Consider the following 25364-nt stretch of genomic DNA (forward strand, 5'->3'; position numbering starts at 1 on the left):
GATAAAGTGTGTTATAGTAAAAATATACAAAGATACTTTTCACTTCTCTCCAATTTGATTCTTAAAGTAAGGCATTTATGCATGAATATATGTACCTTTATGGGTTGATTTGGAAGATGGAAGATTGTTTTCAAGTTGACCAAAAATGATTCTATCATTATTTGAGTAATGTTCCCACAATAGTATGTTGAAACTAAATCTATTAAATTAGTAGCATATGATGATGTAGCAGTAAGTTTTGATGCACAGATATATTATTTTGCACACAGGTAGCATTATGCACCTTTGGTGAATTATTAACTAAAATGTTTCATATACACTTTTCCTGTATTTTCTTTTTGGCAGGAAAACATTCACACATCGGGTATTTATGAGCACATGTCAAACACTGTGCCAAATGCTTTAAGAACTTTATATTAATCCTGAAAACAAAACGGGGGTTATCATGATAATATGTTGTTGCACAGTGAGGTAAATGTGGGTGTGTGGAAGCTGGATCTGATGTTTCCAGGTAACCTCAGGATTCCCTTGGAACAAATGTTCCTAAGGAACTGTTGGGCATTTGGTCTAGTTCTGTTGACCAAACAGGGAAAGGGAACTGTGGATTTGAGTAGATGGACACAATATGCTAGGAGAATAGATGAATTATAAACAAGACATGGTGGGGGGATACCAGTAAGATTGGAGGTAGCTAAGGTAAGGGGATCTCAGTATTCAGTGAGTAGTCTGGGGCACTGATGATATATCCAACAGTCTGTTTGATTTCCTCCAGTGGCTAGACTTTGGGAAATGTGGACTAAGGGATTATTTTCCCAGGCGTAAGGGGTCTGTATGGATATTAAGAGAGACATTATAACAACATAACTCTAGTGAAAGAACTATCCCAAGAAAAGTCAGCCATTTTAATATAAAGGGGAGTAAAGTTGGCTCATTGGCCTTGGTTAGTGAAAGAATCCCAAGCTGAACAGATTAATCAGATGGCCAAGAATTGGGGCCAGAGGCTTATTCCCAGCAGAGTTAAAGCGAGGTCTATGGTTTTCATAGAATTACCACCAACAGAGGATGCCCACTGTATGTAGTAGGGCACAGAGCATTAAGAAACCTGTAGCCACAAGGAAGAGTCCCAAAAGTTCAGTTCTCCAGTCCTTCAAAATTAGGGGATCAAAGGGCCAGGGTTACTTTTTCTGGACTGTCATTCTAGGTGTAAACACATTCATGAAAATTTTTACTCTTTGAAAACGTGTCTAATATAAGAAGGAGTATAAGGAGAGTGGTAGGTTGATGCATCACCAGATATTACATAATGAAGGAGATATCACAACTCTATGGTGACCACAATTAGAACACGGGTAATGAGAGAAATTTCATTGCTGGGGATCATGGAGAGTACTGGCCTGGTCCAGAGTCTTGGAAGAGCCATCTATATCAGGTGTCATCTGTTTCACATCTGGGTCAATTTCAGCTTTAGGTCTCCAGCTGTTTCAGAGGCCCACTCAGGTGGAAACACTTTTTTTTAAATGTGAAAAATGAATCCAAGAATCAGTGCTTTTAAGTTTAGCAGCACAGGGGTTGGTTAAAAGTATTATGATAGGGTCCCTTCCATCTGGGCTGTAAGGAGTCCTTTAAAAGATGTCTTTTTCCAATAAACATAGTCCCCTGGTTGAAAACTGTGGTGGTCTATACCTTTGTCCCCTGGGAGCACAGTGTGAAAAGGTTTTTCAACCAGGTGCTCATTTTTCTTTATAGCCGTAATGATACTTTGACAATAATGTAAAAGGTCTCCCTTGACTAGAAGTGGCTCTTACAGTCCTGAGTCATGAATCGTGGATCTTCCAGTGATTATTTCAAATGGTGACAGTTTCTGTTTTCCAAAGGGTATAGATCTTCAGTTTAATATAACTGTGGGTAGCAATTTAAACGAAGGCTGAAGGCCTTAGAGAGTTTTGCCAATTGAGTTTTGATTATGCCATTGGTCTTTCCACTAGACCAGAAGATTGAAGATGATAGGCACAGTGGAAATGTAATACAGGCCAGATCACAAACAGCATTTAGAATTTGTCCAGTGAAGTGGGTACCTTTATCACTACGTAATTCCAAGGGAATTCCCCAAGTAGGAATAGTCCTTAGCCGATAGGCATGCTTTTGTCTCCGTGTGGCTGAACGAGCACTCCAAGGGTATTTCCATTAACTTCATAGTAGAAAGGGAAGAGAATAATTAGGATTTCCTAAAGCAGGGGCTGTGGCTAACTGAGTTTTTTTTTTTCTTTTTTATTCTTTTTTTTTTTTTTTTTTTTTTTTTGCGGTACATGGGCCTCTCACTTCCGTGGCCTCTCCATTGCGGAGGAGCACAGGTTCCAGACGCACAGGCCCAGCGACCATGGCTCACGGGCCCAGCTGCTCCTCGGCATGTGGGATCTTCCCGGACCGGGCCATGAACCCATGTCCCCTGCATCAGCAGGCGGACTCCCAACCACTGCTCCACCAGGGAAGCCCCAGCTTTTTAAAAGCTTTAAAAGCTGACTCAACCTCATGATTCTAAACAAGAGGATTGTGTCTCTTGTCCTTTAAAGTGAAATAAAAGGGTTTTGCATAAAAGGAGAAATTGGGAAACCAACTCCTATAATAGCCTGCTATCCCGGGAAAGCCCCTCAACTGGTATTTGGTGACAGGAAGGGGAAACTATGATATGCCTTGGATGTGTGTAGTATCCATCATTAGCCCTTGAAGGGTAAACAAATGACTCAAGCATCCTACCTGGGTTTTGCTGACTTAAAGAAAAACATACAACATAAGAGTTGTGAGTTGAAGTTTTATTCAAGGACCTTAATGAACATCTTTTTATATGCCTAGCAGACAGCCTCTCCATAGCTCTGAGGGAACTGCTCCACGGAGGTAGGGGAGAAGCCAGTATATATATGATTTTTTATCTGGAGAATACGTGCAGGCAAGCATAATGCATCTTCCTGAAAGTTTACTGCTAGTCACGAAGAACAGATATCTCAAGTTATGATTTTAGTGCTTCTCTACGTATGGGAAGATGCAAGAATCTGGGTTCATTAAAATTCTTCCTGAGATATATATCTAACTATTTAAGGGGCCTGCTTGTCCAAAGCACAGAGCATCCTGTTATTATCTTAATTTCCTCTCAGACCACGCTGTTGGTCAGTGATTGCAGTGGGTTGTGACTTGATCCTTGTAGAACTGGTTGGTGAGCAGAAGCACTCTTTGCTCTTCTTTGTTTATATCTCGAACAAATTGGAACTTAGCCCTTGAGACCTTATGTTCTTTATGTGCTAGCTGAGTGAGGAGGTGTACGCTATCCTTGAGGCTTGCTTTCTCAATGTGGGGAGCATAACAAAAGGTCATCACCATATTGGAGTAAAGTAGAGCCTTGGGCAAAATATAAATTGGCCAAGTCTTGTCTCAATATCTGTGAAAAATAAGTAGGGCTTTCTGTGTAGCTCTGAGGCATAATGGTCCAAGTAAATTGATGTCCTTCCTACATAAAGGCAAACAGGTACTGACTATCTGGGTGGACAGGAATGCTGTAGAAAGCACTACATAAATCTCTGACTGTAAAGAACTGTGTGGTTAGAGAGATTAACTTGAGAATGGTATGAGTGTTGGAGACCACAGGGTGACACGGTATGACTATATTGTTTATAGCTTGAATATCTTGAACAAGATGCCAACCTTGACCATGAGGCTTGCATACAGGAAGAATTGGTGTGTTGCAGGGACTGGGGCATGGGCTCATTAGGCCCTTCTGGAGTTGTGCCTCTACAGTGAGATAAATTCCTTCCAGTGCCTCAATCCTGAGAGGGTATCATCTGAGGTGAGGCAAAGGTTTATTAGGGTCTACCTGGATCTTAATTGGTAGTGCTGAATGAATGCATCCTATGTTATTTAAAGAGGTGGACCATAGACAGGAAGAACATAATTTAGCAAATCCTTGTGATTAAGAGTTGACAAGACAGGAGCAAGGAAGGGATCTCAATATTAGGACTAGAGTTAGAAGTAGACCTTGAGGAGTCAAGGATTTGTAAGTGTATTTCCCCTTTTGGGGAAGAAGAAATATTAGGTTGTAATTTTTCCAGGAGGTCTCAGCCCAAAAGGTGTACATGAGCAGAAGGAGTAAGAAGGAACTGGTGAGTTCCCTAAAGAGAGCTTATCTGGAAAGACAAGGGGGCCACCATTTGTACTTTTTATGTACTCTGAAGAAGGAGGACCTTGAGGCTGGTGGGGTTCAAGACAGACAAAGTTGCTCCTGTGTCCATAAGAACAGTAATAGCCTTGGCTCCTTATAAAAAGGTGCAGTTCTCCCAGTGGGAGTACTGGGAAGACCCCGACATTTTCCTCAGAGCATCCCTATTCATGAGTGTACAAAAAGGAGGCACTTCTCAAATTTCTCAGAAAGTTCATGAGAAAAGTCAGAGCAAGGTGTCTCGGGCTGCTAATAGGACCTTCTTTTTAACTTTATGCAATTCTTCTAGTGGCCAGTCTACTTACAATAGTGGCAGGCACTTGGCTCCTGGAAGGGGACCTTATGGGAACTCTGGTCTTTCCACTGAGGTGGCCACTGAGCAGCAGCAGCCAGTTCGATGCAGTTGCACATTCATGATTTTAGTGGTCTTACTTTTTTTATACATTTGATTGTTAGATAGCTGATTAGCCAAATTTACTAGATCAGGAGAGACCACTGTTTCCCAATTTGATTGTACCCATTTCATCAGCAGTCCAAGTTCCTCATCTAGTCCCCAACAAAGATTGAATTAAAGAGGGTTGAATATTGTTTACCCCAGCATGTAGTCTGGAGTTTTCCCAGAATACTAATTTTAGGTATGAATAATAATCATGAACAGTTTTATCAGGTCTTTGTGTAGTAGACTGAATTTTCCCCAGTCAGCGGGGTGTGGAAAAGTCTAAGGAATTACTTCATGAAGGGCTTGAGCCACCTGAGAAGCTGGTGCCATCACACTGATGACCTTTCTGTGGATATCATCTAAAGGGTGAAGCCAGCTGGCAGTAGTTTGCAGTATCTGGCTTAATTTTCTCCAACTAAGATTCCTTTTAGTTGATACAAGTCAGAAAAGACTGGATCATAGGTTTATATCACAAGGTTAAATTCTTCTGCAAAGCGGAGGGGGTCCTCAGTGACGTTGGGAAATTCCTTGGCTATGACCCATAATTCTGCAGGGGATGAAGGCCTGTAGTCTACCAGATAGCAAATGCTATCAGTGTTCAAAGCAGTGACAAAGGGAAAGGTTTTTATGGGAGGGCTAGGAGGTGGGGATAAAGATTTTGGAGGAGGAATAGGAGAATCAGAAAGATAGAATGGCAGCTCAGCAAGTTTAGTATACATAGGAGCCAAAGGAGAAAGAGGGGAGGAAGAGGGCTCTTGAGCCTTTTCTGGAGTATTTAGATGAGAGCATAGATCTTTATTTGCAGCAGTGAGTTTGGAAACAGTATCCTGAAGTGAAGCAGATTTTGGTTTTTTTTTAACGTCTTTATTGCAGTATAACTGTTTTACAATGGTGTGTTAGTTTCTGCTTTACAACAAAGTGAATCAGTTATACATATACATATGTTCCCATATCTCTCCCCTCTTGTGTCACCCTCTCTCCCATCCTCCCTATGCCACCCCTCTAGGTGGTCACAAAGCACAGAGGTGATCTCCCTGTGCTATGTGGCTGCTCCCCACTTCCTATCTATTTTACAGTTGGTAGTGTATATATGTGCCTGCCACTCTCTCACTTCGTCACAGCTTACCCTTCCCCCTTCCCATATTCTCAAGTCCATGCTCTAGTAGGTCTGTGTTTTATTCCTGTCCTACCACTAATCACTTCATGACATTTTTTTTCTTAGATTCCATATATATGTGTTAGCATACAGTATTTGTTTTTCTCCTTCAGACTTACTTCACTCTGTATGACAGACTCCAGGTCTATCCACCTCATTACAAATAACTCAGCTTCATTTCATCTTATGGCTGAGTAATATTCCATTGTATATATGTGCCACATCTTCTTTATTCATTCATCTGTTGATGGACACTTAGGTTGTTTCCATGTCCTGGCTATTGTAAATAGAGCTGCAATGAACATTTTGGTACATGACTCTTTCTGAATTATGGTTTTCTCAGGGTATATGCCCAGTAGTGGGATTGAGGGGTCAAATGGTAGTTCTATTTGTAGATTTTTAAGGAACCTCCATACTGTTCTCCATAGTGGCTGTATCAATTTACATTCCCACTAGCAGTGCAAGAGAGTTCCCTTTTCTCCAAAACCTCTCCAGCATTTATTCTTTCCAGAGTTTTTGATGATGGCCATTCTGACCGGTGTGAGATGATATCTCATTGTAGTTTTGATTTGCATTTCTCTAATGATTAATGATGTTGAGCATTCTTTCATGTGTTTGTTGGCAATCTGTATATCTTCTTTGGAGAAATGCCTATTTAGTTCTTCAGCCCATTTTTGGATTGGGTTGTTTGTTTTTTTGTTATTGAGCTACATGAGTTGCTTATAAATTTGGGATATTAATCCTTTGTCAGTTGCTTCATTGGCAACTATTTTCTCCCCTTCTGAGGGTTGTCTTTTGGTCTTGTTTATGGTATCCTTTGCTGTGCAAAAGCTTTTAAGATTCATTAGATCCCGTTTGTTTATTTTTGGTTTTATTTCCATTTCTCTAGGAGATGGGTCAAAAAGGATCTTGCTGTGATTTATGTCACAGAGTGTTCTGCCTATGTTTTCCTCTAAGAGTTTGATAGTGTCTGACCTTACATTTAGGTCTTTAACCCAGTTTGAGTTTATTTTTGTGTGTGGTGTTAGGGAGTGTTCTAATTTCATACTTTTACATGTAGCTGTCCAGTTTTCTCAGCACCACTTATTGAAGAGGCTGTCTTTTTCTCCATTGTATATCCTTCCCTCCTTTATCAAAGATAAGGTGACCATATGTGTGTGGGTTTATCTCTGGGCCTTCTATACTGTTCCATTGATCTATATTTCTATTTTTGTGTCAGTACCATACTGTACTGATTACTGTAGCCTTGTAGTATAGTCTGAAGTCAGGGAGCCTGATTCCTCCAGCTCCATTTTTTGTTCTCAAGATTGCTTTGGCTATTCAGGGTGTTTTCTGTTTCCATAAAAATTGGGAAATTTTTTGTTCTAGTTCTGTAAAAAATGCCAGTGATAGTTTGATAGGGATTGCATTGAATCTGTAGATTGCTTTGGGTAGTAGGATCATTTTCACACTGTTTATTATTCCAATCCAAGAACATGGTTTGTCTCTCCACCTATTTGTGTCATCTTTAATTTCTTTCATCAGAGTCTTATAGATTTCTGCATACAGGTCTTTTGTCTCCTTAGGTAGGTTTATTCCTAGATATTTTATTCTTTTTGTTGCAATGGTAAGTGGGAGTGTTTTCTTAATTTCACTCTCAAATTTTTCATCATTAGTGTATAAGAATGCCAGAGATTTCTGTGCATTAATTTTGTATCCTGCTACTTTACCAAATTCATTGATTAGCTCTAGTAGTTTTCTGGTAGCATCCTTGGGATTCTCTATTTATAGTATCATGTCATGTGCAAACAGTGACAGCTTTACTTCTTCTTTTCTGATTTGGATTCCTTTTATTTCTTTTTCTTCTCTGATTGCTGTGGCTAGAACTTCCAAAACTAGGTTGAAGAAGAGTGGGAGAGTGGGCAACCTTGTCTTGTTCCTGATCTTAGTGGAAATGGTTTCAGTTTCTCACCATTGAGAACAATGCTGGCTGTGGGTTTGTCATATATGGCCTTTATTATGTTGAGGAAAGTTCCCTCTATGCCTACTTTCTGCAGGGTTTTTATCATAAATGGGTGTTGAATTTTGTCAAAAGCTTTCTCTGCATCTATTGCGATGATCATATGGTTTTTCTTCTTCAGTTTGTTGATATGGTGTATCACGTTGATTGATTTGTATATTGAAGAATCCTTGCATTCCTGGAATAAACCCCTCTTGACCATGGTGTATGATCGTTTTAATTTGCTGTTGGATTCTGTTTGCTATTATTTTGTTGAGGATTTTTGCATCTATGTTCATAAGTGATATTGGCATGTAGTTTTCTTTCTTTGTGACGTCTTTGTCTGGTTTTGGTATCAGGGTAATGGAGGCCTCATAGAATGAGTTTGGGAGTGCTCCTCCCTCTGCTATCTTCTTGCAGAGTTTGAGAAGGATAGGTGTTAGCTCTTTTCTAAATGTTTGATAGAATTCGCCTGTGAAGCCATCTGGTCCTGGGCTTTTGTTTGTTGGAACATTTTAATTCACAGTTTCAATTTCAGTGCTTGTGATTGGTCTCTTCATATTTTTTATTTCTTCGTGGTTCAGTATCGGCAGCTTGTGCATTTCTAAGCATTTGTCCATTTCTTCCAGGTTGTCCATTTTTTTGGTATAGAGTTGCTTGTAATCTCTAATAATCTTTTGTTTTTCTGCAGTGTCAGTTGTTACATCTTTTTCATTTCTAATTCTATTGATTTGAGTCTTCTCTCTTTTTCTCTTGATGAGTCTGGCTAATGGTCTATCAATTTTATTTATCTTCTCAAAGAACCAGCTTTTAATTTTATTGATATTTGCTATTGTTTCTTTCATTTCTTTTTCATTTATTTCTGATCTGATCTTTATGATCTCTTTCCTTTTGCTAAATTTGGGGTTTTCTTGTTCTTTCTCTAATTGCTTTAGGTTGAAAATTAGGTTGTTTATTTGAGATGTTTCCTGTTTCTTAAGGTAGGATTGTATTGCTATAAACTTCCCTGTTAGAACTGCTTTTGCTGTATCCCATAGGTTTTGGGTCGTCGTGTCTCCATTGTCTTTTGTTTCTAAGTACTTTTTGATTTCCTCTTTGATTTCTTCAGTGATCACTTCGTTATTAAGTAGTATTTTATTTAGCCTCCATGTGTTTGTATTTTTTACAGATCTTTTCCTATAATTGATATGTAGTCTCATAGCATTGTGGTCGTAAAAGATACTTGATACGATTTCAATTTTCTTAAATTTACCAAGGCTAGATTTGTGACCCAGTATATGATCTATCTTGGAGATTGTTTCATTTGCACTTGAGAAAAATATGTATTCTGTTGTTTTTGGATGGAATGTCCTATAAATATCAATTAAGTCCATCTTGTGTAATGTATCATTTAAAGCTTGTTTTTCCTTATTTATTTTCATTTTGGATGATCTGTCCATTGGTGAAAGTGGCGTGTTAAAGTACCCTACTATGATTGTGTTACTGTAGATTTCCCCTTTTATGGCTGTTAGCATTTGCCGTATGTATTGAGGTGCTCCTATGTTGGGTGCATAAATATTTACAATTGTTATATCTTCTTCATGGATCAATCCCTTGATCATTATGTAGTGTCCTTCTTTGTCTCTTGTAATAGTCTTTATTTTAAAGTCTATTTTCTCTCATATGAGAATTGCTACTCCAGCTTTCTTCTGATTTCCATTTGCATGGAATATCTTTTTCTGTCTCCTCACTTTCAGTCTGTATGTGTCCCTAGGTCTGAAGTGGGTTTGTTGTAGACAGCATATATATGGGTCTTGTTTTTGTATCCATTCAGCCAGTCTGTGTCTTTTGGTGGGAGCATTTAATCCATTTACATTTAAGATAATTATAAATATGTATGTTCCTATTACCATTTACTTAATTGTTTCAGGTTTGTTCTTGTAGGTCTTTTCCTTCTCTTGTGTTTCTTGCCTAGAGGAGTTCCTTTAGCATTTGTTGTGAAGCTGGTTTGGTGGTGCTGAACTCTCAGCTTTTGCTTGTCTGTAAAGGTTTTAATTTCTCCATCAAATCTGAATGAGATCCTTGCTGGGTAGAGTAATCTTGATGGTAGGTTTTTTTCCTTAATCACTTTAAATATGTCCTGCCACTCCCTTCTGGCTTGTAGAGTTTCTGCTGAAACATCAGATGTTAACCTTATGGGGATTCCCTTGTGTGTTATTTGTTGTTTTTCCCTTGCTGCTTTTAATATGTTTTTTTTGTATCTAATTTTTTTTTTTTTTTTTCGGTACACGGGCCTCTCACTGTTGTGGCCTCTCCCATTGCGGAGCAGGCTCCGGACACGGAGGCTCAGCAGCCATGGCTCACGGGCCCAGCCGCTCCACGGCATGTGGGAACTTCCCGGACCAGGGCATGAACCCGTGTCCCCTGCATCGGCAGGCGGATTCTCAACCACTGCGCCACCAGGGAAGCCTTGTATCTAATTTTTGACAGCTTGATTATTATGTGTCTTGGCCTGTTTATCCTGTATGGGACTCTCTGTTCTTCCTGGACTTGATTGACTATTTCCTTTCCTATATTAGGGAAGTTTTCAACTATAATCTCTTCAAATATTTTCTCAGTCACTGTTTCTCTTCTTGTGGGACTCCTGTAATTCGAATGTTGGTGCATTTAATGTTGTTCCAGAGGTCTTTGAGACTGTCCTCAGTTCTTTTCCTTCTTTCTTCTTTATTCTGCTCTGCAGTAGTTATTTCCACTATTTTATCTTCCAGGTCACTTATCCGTCCTTCTGCCTCAGTTATTCTGCTTTGATCCCATCTAGAGTATTTTTCATTTCATTTATTGTGTTGCTCATTGTTGCTTGCTTCCTCTTTATTTCTTCTAGGTCCTTGTTAACTGTTTCTTGCAATTTGTCTATTCTATTTCCAAGATTTTGAATCATCTTTACTATCATTATTCTGAATTCTTTTTCAGGTAGACTGCCTATTTCCTCTTCATTTGTTAGGTCTGGTGTTTTTTTATTTTGCTCCTTCATCTGCTGTGTGTTTTTCTGTCTTCTCATTTTGCTTATCTTATTGTGTTTGGGGTCTCCTTTTTGCAGGTTGCAGGTTGGTAGTTCCCATTGTTTTTGGTGGCTGTCCCCAGTGGCTAAGGTTGGTTCAGTGGGTTGAGTTGGTTTCCTGGTTGGCAGGACTAGTGCCTCTGTTCTGGTGGATGAGGCTGGATTTTTTCTTTCTGGTGGGCAGGTCCACGTCTGGTGGTGTGTATCGGGATGTTGGTAGCCTTATTATGATTTTAGGCAGCCTCTCTGCTAATGGATGGGGCTGTAGTCCTGTCTTGCTCTTTGTTGGGCATAGGGTTTCCAGCACTGTTCATTGCTGGTCCTTGAGTGAAGCTGTGTCTTGGTGTTGAGATGGAGATCTCTGGGAGATTTTCGCCATTTGATATTGCGTGGAGCTGGGAGGTCTCTTGTGGACCAGTGTCCTGAGCTTGGTTCTCCCACCTCAGAGACACAGCCCTGACACTTGGCTGGAGTGCCAAGAGCCTTTAATCCACATGGCTTAAAATAAAAGGGAGAAAAAATAGAAAGGATAGAAAGGAAGGAAGGAGGGAGGGAGGGGAGGGAAGGAAGGAAGGAAGAATGAAAGGAATTAAGGAAGGAAGAAAGGAAGGAAGCAATGAAGGAAGGAAGAAAGCAAGAAAGGCAGGAAGGAAGAGAGGAAGAAAGGAAGGAAGAGAGGAAGGAAGAGAGGAAGAAAAGGAGGAAGGAAGGGAGGAAGAAAGGGAGGAAGGAAGGCAGGAAAGAAGGGAGGAAGGAAGGGAGGAAGGAAGGAGGGAAGAAATGATCTAAGAAAGGAAGAAAGAAAGGAAGAAGAAAAAATAAAGTCGGATAAAATATAGTTATTAAAATAAAAATAATTATTCAGAAGAAAAATTTCTATTAAAAAAAATGGGTTGGTCTAACCCTAGGACAAATGGTAAAAGCACAGCTATACAGACGGAATCTCACATAGCAGCACACACATACACATTCAGAAAAAGAAAAAAAAGGGGAAAATAATAGTATATCTTGCTCCCAAAGTCCACCTCCTCAACTTGGGATATTTCGCTGTCTATTCAGGTTTTCCACAGATGCAGGGCACTAGAAGTTGATTGTGGAGTTTTAATCTGCTGCTTCTGGGGCTGCTGGGAGAGACCTCCTCTGCTCCTGTTTGTTCTCACAGCTCTTGGGGTTCAACTTTGGACTTGGCCCCGCCTCTGCATGTAGGTCATCCGAGGGCGTCTGCCCTTCGCTCAGACATGACGGGGTTAAAGGAGCAGCTGATTCAGGGGATCTGGCCCAGGCCGTGGGGAGGGAGGGGCACGGATGCAGGGTGAGCCTGTGACAGCAGAGGCCGACATGACGCTGCACCAGCCCGAGGCGCACCGTGCATTTTCCTGGGGAAGCTGTCCCTGGATCCCGGGACCCCAGCAGTGGCAGGCTGCACAGGCTCCCGGGAGGGGCAGTGTGGAGAGTGACCTGTGTTCGCACACAGGCCTCTTGGTGGTGGCAGTAGCAACCCTAGCGTCCCACACCCGTCTCTGCTGTCCGTGCCAACATCTGCGGCTCGTGCCCGTTTCTGGAGCTCCTTTACCCGGTGCGCTTAATCCCCTCTCCTCTGGCACCAGGAGACAGAGGCAAGAAAAAGCCTCTTGTCTTTTCGTTAGCTCCGCGCCCGGTTCTGGAGCTCCTTTAAGCGGCGCGCTTAAACCCCTCTCCTCGCGCACCAGGAGGCAAAGAGGAAGAAAAGGTCTCTTGCCTCTTCGGCAGCTCCAGACTTCAACTGGCCTCCCTCCCAGCTAGCCGTGGTGCCCTAACCCCTTCAGGCTGTTTTCACTCTGCCAACTCCAGACCTTTCCCTGGGATCCAGCTGAAGCCCGAGGCTCAGCTCCCAGCCCTGCCTGCCCCGGCGGGTGAGCAGACAAGCCTATTGGGCTGGTGAGTGCCGGTCAGCACAGATCTCTGCAGGAATCTCTCTGCTTTGCCTTCCGCACCCTGTTGCTGTGCTCTCCTCCATGGCACCGGAGCTTCCCCCTCTGCCACCCGCAGTCTCCACCCGCGAAGGGGCTTCTAGTGTGTGGGAGTCTTTCCTCCTTCACGACTCCCTCCTAGTGGTGCAAGTCCCGTCCCTATTCTTTGTCTCTGTTTATTCTTTTTTCTTTTGCCCTCCCCAGGTACGTGGGGAGTTTCTTGCCTTTTGGGAGGTCTGAGGTTTTCTGCCAGCATTCGGTGGGTGTTCTATAGGAGAAGTTCCACGTGTAGATGTATTTCTGATGTATCTGTGAGGAGGAAGTTGATCTCAGCGTCTTACTCTTCCGCCATTTTCTCGCCTCCGACTTGAAGCAGTTTTAGATTTGCAAACCTTTTGGGTTTCATGAGCTCACTGGGAGGCTTCAATGTACTAATAGAAATAGGCTTCCTATTTTATTTGTTTAGTTTTAAACCATTTAACTTCTAATTGTGCACATAAAAAGACCAATTTTGAAATTTCAGAAGTTCCCCATTGTAGCCAAATGTTATCTCTGGTATACCATTGTCATTCATCTAGGTAAGCACAAGAGGCAACACCATACTTTTTGTACAGATACCCAGCTGGAGTCCCAGATGGGCGAGAATCCTCCCCCAAAACAGTCTTAGACTGTGAACATCCCATTATAGTGCACTCACCAAAAGGGAGCAAGCCGTTAAGCGATTGACCAAACAAAAGACACCCAGAATATGGGCCTGACTCTCAACCTAGGAGAGAGGTTTGGGACTGAGAGGACTTATTACCCAGACCCAACGCCACTGGGGAGGCCACAGAGCACAAGGGGCTCATGCAAGTATGTTGCTCGAATCCATGGCGGCTTTGGAGATGGGAGGAAGACTGCTTTGGATCCCAATTCTGACACCAAAAATGTCAACCAAAAAGTCCATGAACTGTAAAGAGGCAAAAAGACAGTTTATTTGGGGTCTTGGAATTGCAATTCGGGGATCACAGATTCTGGAGGAACCCAGAATAGTGTCCCACTGGAAGAAAATAACAGGGATTTTTATAGGAAAAAGAGGGCAGTTAACATAGGCTTTCATAGGTTGTTTACCAAGAATTTGGATTGGAGGGTAAAATTGTTCTTTACATACAACTGGGTTTTGAAATGCATCTCATTCATTACTAGGGAAAGGTATGTTTTCTTTAGTCCTGAACAAATCCAGTTCTCAGCATTATTATTTCCTTTTGGCAACAGAGAAACTATTCAGCAGTTTTAATTTAGAGCGTTCAGCAAAAGTCCAGCATGAACAGCAAACATGGAGGTCCTCAGGTCACATGTCATTCATTCCTGACATAGTTCTTTTCACAACTCTTGCCAACTTTCCCCAGGTAACCTGGATGATATTTGTAAAAGTTGATCCTGTGTTGATGCATGCCACCAGCATTACTCTGGCCTCCTGGGTACTTCTGGCGTTTGCCAGTGCAGTCATGGCTATGGCTCACGTGGCCTTTCAGTGTTTGGGTCTTCCTTAGTCTGGATGACATGTCGGCAGCCAAGATCTGTGATCAGTGATCTTTGATGTTACTGCTACAATTCACTGAAGGCTCAGATGATGGTTAGAAGTTTTTAGCAATAAACTATTTTTAAATTAGGGTGTGTACATTGATTTTTAAGACACAATGCTATTGCACACCTAATAGACTACAGTATAGTGTAAACATGACTTTTATATGCATTGGGAAACCAAAACATTTGTGTGACTTGCTTTATTGCAATAATCTCTTTATTTTGGTGGTCTGGAACTGAACCTGCAATATTTCTGAGGTATGCCTATATACAGACAAGGACCTTTGTTTTAGGCAGATGTGGACCCACCTCCAAATTTAGATCTGATTTGCTGTAGCTATTTAAATGAAGTGAAAATAATTGAAGAACTCTTGTTTTTAAATCTGTCAGCAGCTAACCTGTAAACATGAAGCTTATTTGAGAGAGAAAATTTTCTTTATATGTGAACTTCTTAAACATTTGTAACATTAGGTACTATATAAATATAGGACTTTTGCTGCTGGGTGGAATTTGGGGGTCCTGGAGACTACTTGAAAGTTTATAATACTATCAAATTTGTTGTGAATACTGGTGTCCTATGTATGTTTTGTTAATGATTTACATCACCCATACTTCTCACTTACTTTGTACTTTGTTCTTCCTTTCTTGTTTATCTTGCTACTTCTTTCTTCAGTATATCTGTCAACACCAAGTTATGAGCTTCTTGAGTTTGACGAAACATATGTATGCTTAATAGTGTTAGCATGGCCAGATTGCAGTCTTTTTACAAAATTCTGTGCACTTACGTGTTCATTTTCCCACACTACCTCCAATTCTAAGGAACTGAAGGGAAAATATTTTTTTCTCAGTTTAATTTTCCATGATGAGCTGCTTTTGTCATTAGCAGTAAGAAAATGATAGTTTTGGGGTGACCTATATGATTTTCTGAGATCAGGTGAGTACTTTGACTCAGTTTAGTATTTCTATTTGTCCAGAATCTTTTAAAGTGATCTATTTAATTATTTTCTGAGAGTATGAAAATAATTTAAACGAATTATCCACTAGGCTCTGATATGAGAGGGTGTTCACTTGGGTTTGAGTATTTGAGTAAATTATTACTGTCTTTATAATTGTTGATAAGCTTTTCAGAATCTTATGTAGGAAATTTTTTCTTCCCTATTTGGCACTTAGTTGAGGAAAACAGCCTATCTGCGTGTTTTTTCAAATTATAAATTTTAGTTTTGAAATAAAGGTTTATCGTCCCAGAGAATTCTGAAAATGTTTTTGTTTTCATGCAGGTAAAAATGACTTAATTTATAGTAAATGTCACTGAATACTGAGGTCCTTTATAGGAATTAATACTCTTATGCTTCATGCTAATTTAATCATAAGATGGTATGAATTAGAAGTAACCAGTAACTGAGGTAATAGAGGAAAGCAATATTACCTTTTTCTATGGATAATCCTGAGAGCCATTTTGTAGTAAAATTTCAATTATCAGTATTCTGTCTTAATGCTGATTTGTGGACTCTCTTGCTGAATATGCCTTTTCCTATATGCTAGTGATGAATTCATTACCGTGTTTTTTTTTCATCCTGCATAGTCTATATGTGCTTTTGAGTTAAAATGATAAATAATGGTGCTGTTTATTGAAATCAGGAACCCTGGAGGAAAGCAGATTTATGTGTGTGTGTGGGTTCACTAATTTGTTTTTTTATTGGTTATTTTTGAGACATGTGAGATGAGCAAATGGAAATGTCAAGTAGGCAGTTCGTTATATGGATCAGGAGCTCAGAAGAGTAGTGTCTGAGTAAATGTGAGTCATGTCAGTAAATTAGCTATCTGGGGAAAGAATGAGGAGCGAGATGAGAAGGTGAGCCAAGTCCATTTCCTGAGGATCTACAATGTTTCAAGGATACTGAAAAGAGCAAAGAAATTGGAGTAAAAGAAAATTAAAGTATGGTATCACAAAAACGCAAATAGAAGAGAGTAGTTGGTCAATTGTGACATGCTACAGCAAGGTCAAGTAAGATAAGGACATCATTGGTGATGAACCATCATTTATCTGGTTTTTCTTGAGATTTTAGAAGAAAGATGCTAGTCAAGTAAATAATGCAGGATAAATTACTCTTTAATAAGTTAATTTTAAAATTTACCTACAGTAAAATTCACTCTTTTTCATGTAAGGTTCTGAGCTTGGACAAATACGTAGAGTTGTGTAACCACCACCACAATCAAGGTGTAGATTAGTCCCATCATTCCCCCCCGCCACCCCCCACAATTCCCATTGATGCCTACCCCTGGGCCTAACCTCTGACAACTGCTAATCCCTTCTCCATGCCTTATAGTTTTACCTTTTCCAGAATGTCCTATAAATGGAATCATACAGTATGTAGCCTTTTGAGGCTGTTTTTTCCCATTTACTATATAATGTATTTGAGATTCACCCATGTTGTTGAATATATCAATAAATCATTCCTTTTCATTGTTGGATAGTATTCCCCTTTCCTCTCTCCCCTTCCCCTGAAACCAGTGATATGAATTCTTTCCCTATAACATTTTTCAGTGTCATATACATGTAACCATACAATATTTAGCCTTTTGGGTTTGGATTCTTTGTCAGCACAAAATGTCAACATTTAAAATTTATCCATGTTGTTATAAGTATCAATAGTCTTTTCCTTTTTATTGATGAGTAGTATTCTATTCTTTCTCCATGTTGAAGGACATCTGGAATGTTTCCAAAAAAGTTATGAACAAAGCTGCTATACACATTCATGTATAGAGATTTTTGTGTTAACATATGTTTCCATTTATCTCAGGTAAATATTCTCCTACTGGTTTCTGACCTCCATGATTTCTCATAAGAAGTCTGCGGTTATTTAAGTTGATGTCTATGTAATGTGTTTTTCTCTCATTACTTTCAAAACTTCTTCCTTTTTTCTTTTGACTTAGAGTAGTTTAATTCAGGTATGTCTTGAGGTGGCTTTCTTTAACTTTATACTTTTTGGGTTTCACTGAGCTTCTTAAAACTGTAAATTTATATTTTTCAGCAAATTTGGGAAATTCTCAGCCTTTTCAAAAAAAGTAACTTTATTGAAACATAATTCATATACCACATAATTCACCCATTTAAAATGGACAACCTGGTGTATACTTAGTATGCAGTATTCACAAATATGTACAACTATCACCACAGTCAATTTTATCACTTCTTTGTCACATCAAATAGAAAGCTTTTACTATAGTTTTAGCTATCACCCCCATCTCCCCATCCCCCAGCCCTAAGGAACCACTGAATTACTTTCTGTCTCTACAGACTTTCCTCTTAACATTTTATGTGAATTGAATTGCAATTATTTATTTATTTTTTTCTGTATTACTGTTTTCTTTTTCTGTGACGTTAATGATATAGATTTTAGATCTTCTGATATTGTTCCACATGTCTCTAAGACTCTGTTCATTTGCTCTTAATCATTTTCACTCTCTTCTTCATATTGGTTAATTTCTATTGATCTGTCTTCATTTATTATTTCCTCTGCCATCTCCATTCTTTTATTGAGCCCATCCAGTATTTTAAAAATATTTCATACATTGTAATTTTTAGTTTTAAAGTTATTTACATTTGATTTTTTATAGTTTCTTTTTCTCTGCCTATAACTTTTAATCATCCCATTCAAGTGTGTTTATTTTCACCCAAAAGAGCATAGTTATAATAGCTGCTTAAAGTCTGTGTTAGCTATTTCAACATTGGAGTTGTCCTGGAATTGATACATGCTGATTTTGATTGTTTCAGCAGACAGTCTGTGTGGTTAGGTTCAGACTCCCAAGTTTTATCTCTCCCTCTCTGGATGATGGTTCCAATGTTAAATATGTTTTCAGAGTGTTTGGGTCAGCACCCTGCATTTGCCACTTAGTGCCTGTGCTAAGTCAGTGGTTTAGTCTGAGACTTGAGCAGTGATTGATATTGCAGTTCCATTTTCAAAGCCTTTGTTAGACTTCTTTGGTCCTATTCTACACATGTGCAGTTTGCTGTTGAGGCCAGTACTGTGTCTGTTCATACACAGAATTAGGGAATATCCTTTTCCCATATGGTCTCTTCCATGATTTCCTCTATGGATTCTCCAACTGACATGGACCTTTTATTCTTGTTCCTCTGACCAGAAATTTGAATTTCTCTCATAGTCTTAGCCTTTCATGCTGTTACGTAGCTTTGCACTGCTGGGGCTGCCTGTTGGGGTGAAGTGAAGGAGAGAGTGAAAAAAACAACAACAGGGATTACCCCCCATACTATTCTTATATGAGCCTCTTCTTCTGGTTCCTCTGACCAGAGAGAGAGGTTTTCTCATGAATGAGGCTTGCGTTGGAGCAGGAATGGCAGTCAAAACAGGGGAAAAAAGTGGGAGAAAAAGAAAAATTAGGTTTCTCCTTATGCTCACCAGTGCAAAAGTGTGTCATTTTCTGGTCCTCTGTTTAGAAAGTGGGATTTCTCTCGGAAATTTTGTTCATACAGGTGTTCCATGACTCAGTCTCTCCTTGTGTCAAAATCAAGAGATAAATGTGAAAAATAAACCCAAGAAACTCACCAGAGTACTAGTTACTATTCAAATTTTGATTTCCCTTCCTAATCTGCTTGCTATTATTTAGTTTACAGAGTCCTCAGGTAGTTGCTTTTTGTGTTTTGTCCAGAGTTTTTAGTTAATAATCAGAGGAGAGATAGTCTTATTCCATCTTGGCTGTCGCCAGGAGCTCTATTTAATTTACTTTTTTCTTCTCTCTTTCTTTTTTAATATTTTTAAAATTTTCTGTGGACTCATAAATAGTAACAGTGGTAAAATTTATTTTTTAGACCATCTTGCTGTTGCTTAATTTTCAAATATCTTAGATCAGTGGTTAGCAGACTTTTTCTGTAAAGGGCCAAACAATAAATATTTTAGGCTTTGCAGGCATAGGTTCTCTGTTAACTGGTCAACTCTGCTGTTGAAGTGAGAAAGCAGCCATAGATAATATGGAAACAAATGGATGTGTCTGTGTTCCAGTAAAATATTATTTATAAAAACAGTGAGCCAGATTTGGCCCATGGGCTACAGCTTGCAGACCCTTGATCTAAGTTCTCTATGCTTACTCCTTCTTGAAGTATTGCTTGAAGAGTATTATTACACAGTAAGCTTTGTATTTTGAAATAATTTTGTTTCCATGGCCATTTATATTTTTCTCCTATAGTTTATTATTTCTTCTGTAGAGTAACTCAAATTTTAATTGAACTGATCGAAAGGAAAGGAACTCACAATGGTACAATTATATGAAACTCTTCCCATCCTAATTTGCTTTGAATATATCCTCACAATAAATTTCCTCTGTGGTATTTTTCCTGTCTCATATATATTTGGTTCGGGACAGTCCTAGTGAATGTATATAGGTCATATGTTTAGTATATGTTCATTTACCATAGCAAAGCTTTAAACAATATGAAATGAAATACACAGCTCTGAAATTCAAGGATTTTCAAAGACAATCTGGAAATCATATTAGTAATGTTCCTTTTTTAGTACCTTCTATGTGTCCTTTGTCCTTTTGTGTTTCAGTAAGTGTGGATCTTGTTAAATTGTGAAGGGCAGTGCCTAGGGTCATATTTTTCTTAGTTACTACTCTTGTTCTATTACTCTTGAACTTCAGTTTTTGAACAATATTTTTCAGGTGAATGGTCTTAAAATGGTTGATGAGCCAATGGAAGAGGGAGAAGCAGATTCTTGCCAAGTAAGTACTCATGTTAACTTATTAAGCTACATTTTTAGACTATAAGGAAAGAGAATAATATGAAAGGAGAAAATCTTCTGTCAATTAAATAAATGTATTCAGGTAAGTTAATAAGCAAATCCAATTATTAATAAAATGGCAACAGTTCAAAATATAGGCCAGATTTTCTTGCCAGAAATTCTTATCCATAATTTTTTTTTTTTTTTTTTTTTTTTTTTTTTTTTTTTTGCGGTATGCGGGCCTCCCACCACTGTGGCCTCTCCCATTGCAGAGCACAGGCTCCGGACGCACAGGCCCAGCAGCCATGGCTCATGGGCCCAGCCGCTCCGTGGCATGTGGGATCCTCCCGGGCTGGGGCATGAACCCGTGTCCCCTGCATCGGCAGGTGGACCCTCAACCACTGTGCCACCAGGGACACCCCCATAAAGTTTTTTTTTAACAACTTTATTGGGGCATAATTTGCATGCCATGAAATGTATCCATTTTAAGTGTAATGGATGAAGTTTTTATTACCAGTATATGAGTAACTGGATTATTTAAATATAGAATCCTCTGAATTAAATAAGACTGTCTTCAACTTTAGAGTAGAAAGGAGATCTAACAAGAAAATATTTAACTAAAAGGATAAACTAAAGTCGTTTAAAATCTATTTCCTGGCTTTCAAAAAGGATTGCATGTAAATTATTTCAGAAATTTCTAACTAGTTTAAAAGACTGCTTAGCTATTAGGCCATTCTATGCAAGGCCTGTAATCCTAGTCTTTCGCTTTGCAAGATCTAGTTATACAGAAGAGAGTTCTTAAGATTTTAGGGAGGGTCTGACTAAAGTAGACATCTCCATTGATGATGTTATTTTGATTATCATTTCTATAGATATTTTCATAGAATTGTAGATTTTTTTTAAACCTGGAAGGAGCCTCAGAGATAGTACTCTATAATACCTTCATTGTATAGGTAAGTCTACTGAGACCTGTAGAGGTTATTATGATTTATACTAGGCCATAAAACTAACAAGTAGCAGAATCAAGGCTTAATGACCCAGTGTGCCTCATGTTAGGTCAGCTGTGTATTGTGTAGATGCAAAGAAGTGGAAAATAAGGAAAGCACTGTTCTTTTCTTATTTAATTGTGGATAAAATCATCCTTCATGTCTTTATTTTCCCCCTGAAACTGGTTAAAGTGAATTTTGCTCAGATAGGTACCAGCAGAGAGATTAAAATTGGGTTTGTCCAAGACTCTCCTTTGAAATGTCCTATGTAAAAATCAACTTTCTCTGCAGATACCGACGTTGTAACAATAATCTCAGTTCTGATTAACAAGATGGCACGTAAAATGTTGTCATTTTAGCTTTTGTAATTTACATAATAACTTTTATGTTAATTTTGAATGTAATTAAATGTAAACTTCTATCAAAATCATCTAGAGGGCTTCCCTGGTGGCACAGTGGTTGAGAATCTGCCTGCTAATGCAGGGGACATGGGTTGGATCCCTGGTCTGGGAAGATCCCACATGCCATGGAGCAATGGCCCGTGAGCCACAGTTACTGAGCCTGTGCATCTGGAGCCTGTGCTCCGCAACAAGATAGGCTGCGATAGTGAGAGGCCCATGCACCGTGATGAAGATTGGCCCCCACATGCCACAACTAGAGAAAACCCTCACACAGAAATGAAGACCCAATAAATAAATAAATAGGAAAAAAAGCCCGTGACAGATGTGGTGAACATGTGATCTAAAAGAAAAAATCATCTAGAGCTTTATCTGCAGATCATATGCACTAAGGCATAGTAATATTTATGTTGCTAGTTTATAAATGATAGAGTGTAAGGAAATACAAAGGCAATGGGTAAGTGTGTATTTCAGTATTAATAAATTAACAGGGAAATACCATGCCCCACAACACAGGAGGAAAAAAGAATGTGTGTGTGTGTATGTATGTATGTGTACATGTGTAGCCAATGTAAACACATAGACATATACATAAGGTTATTGCTAAATATTTACCTTTCTAACTTTAATTTAAAAAATGATGGTACCAATGAACTTATTTACAAAACAGAGTCACAGATGTAGAAAACAAGCTTATGGTTACCAAAGGGGAAGGGGGGAGGGAATAAATTGGGAGATTGGGATTGACATATACACACTACTATATATAAAATAGATAACTAATAAGAACCTACTGTATAGCACAGGGAACTCTACTCAATACTCTGTAATGACTTATATGGGAAAAGAATCTAAAAAGTAGTCGATGTATGTATATGTATAACTGATTCACTTTGCTGTACAGCAGAAACTAACACAGCATTGTAAATCAACTATCCTCCAATAAAAATTAATCTTAAAAAATGAGCCAAGGGGCTTCCCTGGTGGCACAGTGGTTGAGAATCCGCCTGCCGATGCAGGGGACATGGGTTCGTGCCCTGGTCCGGGAAGATCCCACATGCCACGGAGCGGCTGGACCCGTGAGCCATGGCCACTGAGCCTGCGCGTCTGGAGCCTGTGCTCCTCAATGGGAGAGGCCACAACAGTGAGAGGCCCTCGTACCACACACACACAAAAAATGAGCCAAGAAGTACAGTTTTAAAGGAAAGACAGTAAAAATATAGTGCTCGATGTTAATGTGATTTACATTAGGCAGTCAACTTCAGTGGCTAGAAAGGGGAATCTAAAGTTTTGCAGAATAAGGAATCTAGAATCACTTCCAAGGATTTGATTTAATTTGTGGCCTGAGTTATTGGGACTTAAAACATTATGTATTTCTGCTGTGTGAGAGTTCAGATATTCATTTTGTGTCATTTGAATGATCTGGGTGATAAGAAACACTAACCATATAAATTTTATTTTATTTTTTAATTTTTTTGCCTTGCCTCGCCTGGCTCCTGAGTCTAGCCTGCAACTGACCACAGGGCCATGGGAATACTTGGTGCTGTGTGGATTGGATTTGATCAAAATCCTGGGTAGAGAACAGGGGAAAAGTGGGGTCCCAAAGGAAATTCTGGGAGCTGTTTTACCAGATGAATGATGCTCCCTACTCTCTCTGAGGGAGGCAGGACAGACAGAGCACTGGATTGAGAGGAGGCCTGGGTTCCCATTCTGGTTCTGCTGTGGACTCACTGTGTGACCTTGAGCAAGTTACATATTAACTTCTCTGGGCCTGGCTTTAAAATGAGGGGATGAGGTGTGATGCTCTCTAAGGGACCTTCCAGCATCAACAACCTTACCACTCGGGGCCTTTCCCATCTGTTTAGTCCATCTGTTTTTTTTTTTTTGTGTGTGTGTGCCTCTAGATTCTAATAGTAATAATCCATAGAAAACCCAGTGGGTGTTTTGTAGGGAAAGTTTCGGAGAGTAGGGCTAAGTTTGGGAACCTGTAGCAGGGCTAGAGAGGCTTAATTTTCCACATAAAGGACTGGGTTCATGGGAGAATTTGGGGCCTGAGCAAATGGCCAGGAACTACTAAGATTTAGGGCTTGTCTGCCATTGGGGTTAAACCTCATCCTGTGCCAGGTGTCAGGGCTTAGAGTGTGGCCAGGGTTGGGGTGATTGTGAGCATTGGGGTCATTTTTTTTTTATTTCAAATTTTATTTCATTTGTTTTTTAATACAGCAGGTCCTTATTACTCATCAATTTTATACACATCAGTGTATACATGTCAATCCCAATAGACCAATTCATCACACGCCCACCCCAGCCCTCTGCCGCTTTCCCCCCTTGGTGTCCATACGTTTGTTCTCTACATCTGTGTCTCAATTTCTGCCCTGAAAACTGGTTCATCTGTACCATTTTTCTAGGTTCCACATATATGTGTTAATATACGATATTTGTTTTTCTCTTTCTGACATACTTCACACTGTATGACAGTCTCTAGATCCATCCACGTCTCTACAAATGGCCCAATTTCGTTACTTTTTATGCCTGTGTAATATTCCATTGTATATATGTACCACATCTTCTTTATCCATTCATCTGTCAATGGGCATTTAGGTTGCTTCCCTGACCTGGCTCTTGTAAATAGTGCATCAGTGAACATTGGGGTGCATGTGTCTTTTTCAATTATGGTTTTCTCTGGGTATATGCCCAGTAGTGGGGTTGCTGGATCATATGGTAATTCTATTTTTAGTTTTTTAAGGAACCTCCATACTGTTCTCCATAGTGGCTGTATCAATTTAGATTCCCACCAACAGTGCAAGAGGGTTCCCTTTTCTCCATACCCTCTCCAGCATTTACCGTTTGTAGATTTTGATGATGGCCATTCTGACCAGTGTGAGGTGATACCTCATTATAGTTTTGATTTACATTTCTTTAATAATTAGTGATGTTGAGCAGCTTTTCATGTGTTCTTGGATATCTGTATGTCTTCTTTGGAGAAATATCTATTTAGGTCTTCTGCCCATTTTTGTATTGGGTTTTTGGTTTTTTAATATTGAGCTGCATGAGCTGTTTATATATTTTGCAGATTAATCCTTTGTCCATTCATTCATTTGAAAATATTTTCTCCCATTCTGAGGGTTGTCTTTTCATCTTGTCTATGGTTTCCTTTTCTGTGCAAAAGCTTTGAAGTTCCATTAGGTCCCATTTGTTTATTTTTGTTTTTATTTCCATTACTATAGGAGGTGGATCAAAAAAGATCTTGCTGTGATTTATGTCAGACACTGTTCTTCCTATGTTTTCCTCTAAGAGTTTTATAGTGTCTGGTCTTACGTTTAGGTCTCTAATCCATTTTGAGTTTATTTTTGTGTATGGTGTTAGGGATTGTTCTAATTTCATTCTTTTACATGTAGCTGTACAGTTTTCCCAGCACCACTTACTGAAGAGACTGTCTTTTCTCCATTGTATATCCTTGCCTCCTTTGTCATAGATTAGTTGACCATAGGTGCATGGGTTTATCTCTGGGCTTTCTATCTTTTTCCATTGATCTATGTTTCTGTTTTTCTGCCAGTACCATATTGTCTTGGTTACTGTAGCTTTGTAGTATAGTCTGAAGTCAGGGAGTCTGATTCCTCCAGCTCCGTTTTTTTCTCCTCAAGACTGCTTTGGCTATTCGGGGTCTTCTGTGTCTCCATACAAATTTAAAAAAATTTTGTTCTAGTTCTGTAAAAAATGCCAGTGGTAATTTGATAGGGATTGCATTGAATCTGTAGATTGCTTTGGGTAGTGTAGTCATTTTCACAATATTGATTCTTCCAATCCAAGAACATTGTATATCTCTCCATCTGTTGTTATCATCTTTCTTTTCTTTCATCAGTGTCTTATAGTTTTCTGCATAAACCTACCCTAGGTAGGTTTATTCCTAGATATT

The 25364-nt window shown here is 39.4% G+C and overlaps 1 protein-coding gene across 8 annotated transcripts in view; it reads left to right on the plus strand.

The window, feature by feature from the left end:
- The window catches only part of RPS6KA6 (ribosomal protein S6 kinase A6), a 158700-nt gene that overhangs the window by 16353 nt on the left and 116983 nt on the right, over positions 1–25364 (plus strand). For all 8 annotated transcript variants that reach the window (XM_059051260.2, XM_067023965.1, XM_067023968.1 and 5 more), the window contains one exon: positions 20006–20065. In XM_059051260.2, coding sequence (XP_058907243.1) covers positions 20006–20065 — 60 coding nt within the window. The remainder of the gene's footprint in view (positions 1–20005; positions 20066–25364) is intronic.

Source organism: Kogia breviceps, chromosome X (genome assembly GCF_026419965.1).
Source record: "Kogia breviceps isolate mKogBre1 chromosome X, mKogBre1 haplotype 1, whole genome shotgun sequence".
NCBI lineage: Eukaryota > Metazoa > Chordata > Mammalia > Artiodactyla > Physeteridae > Kogia > Kogia breviceps.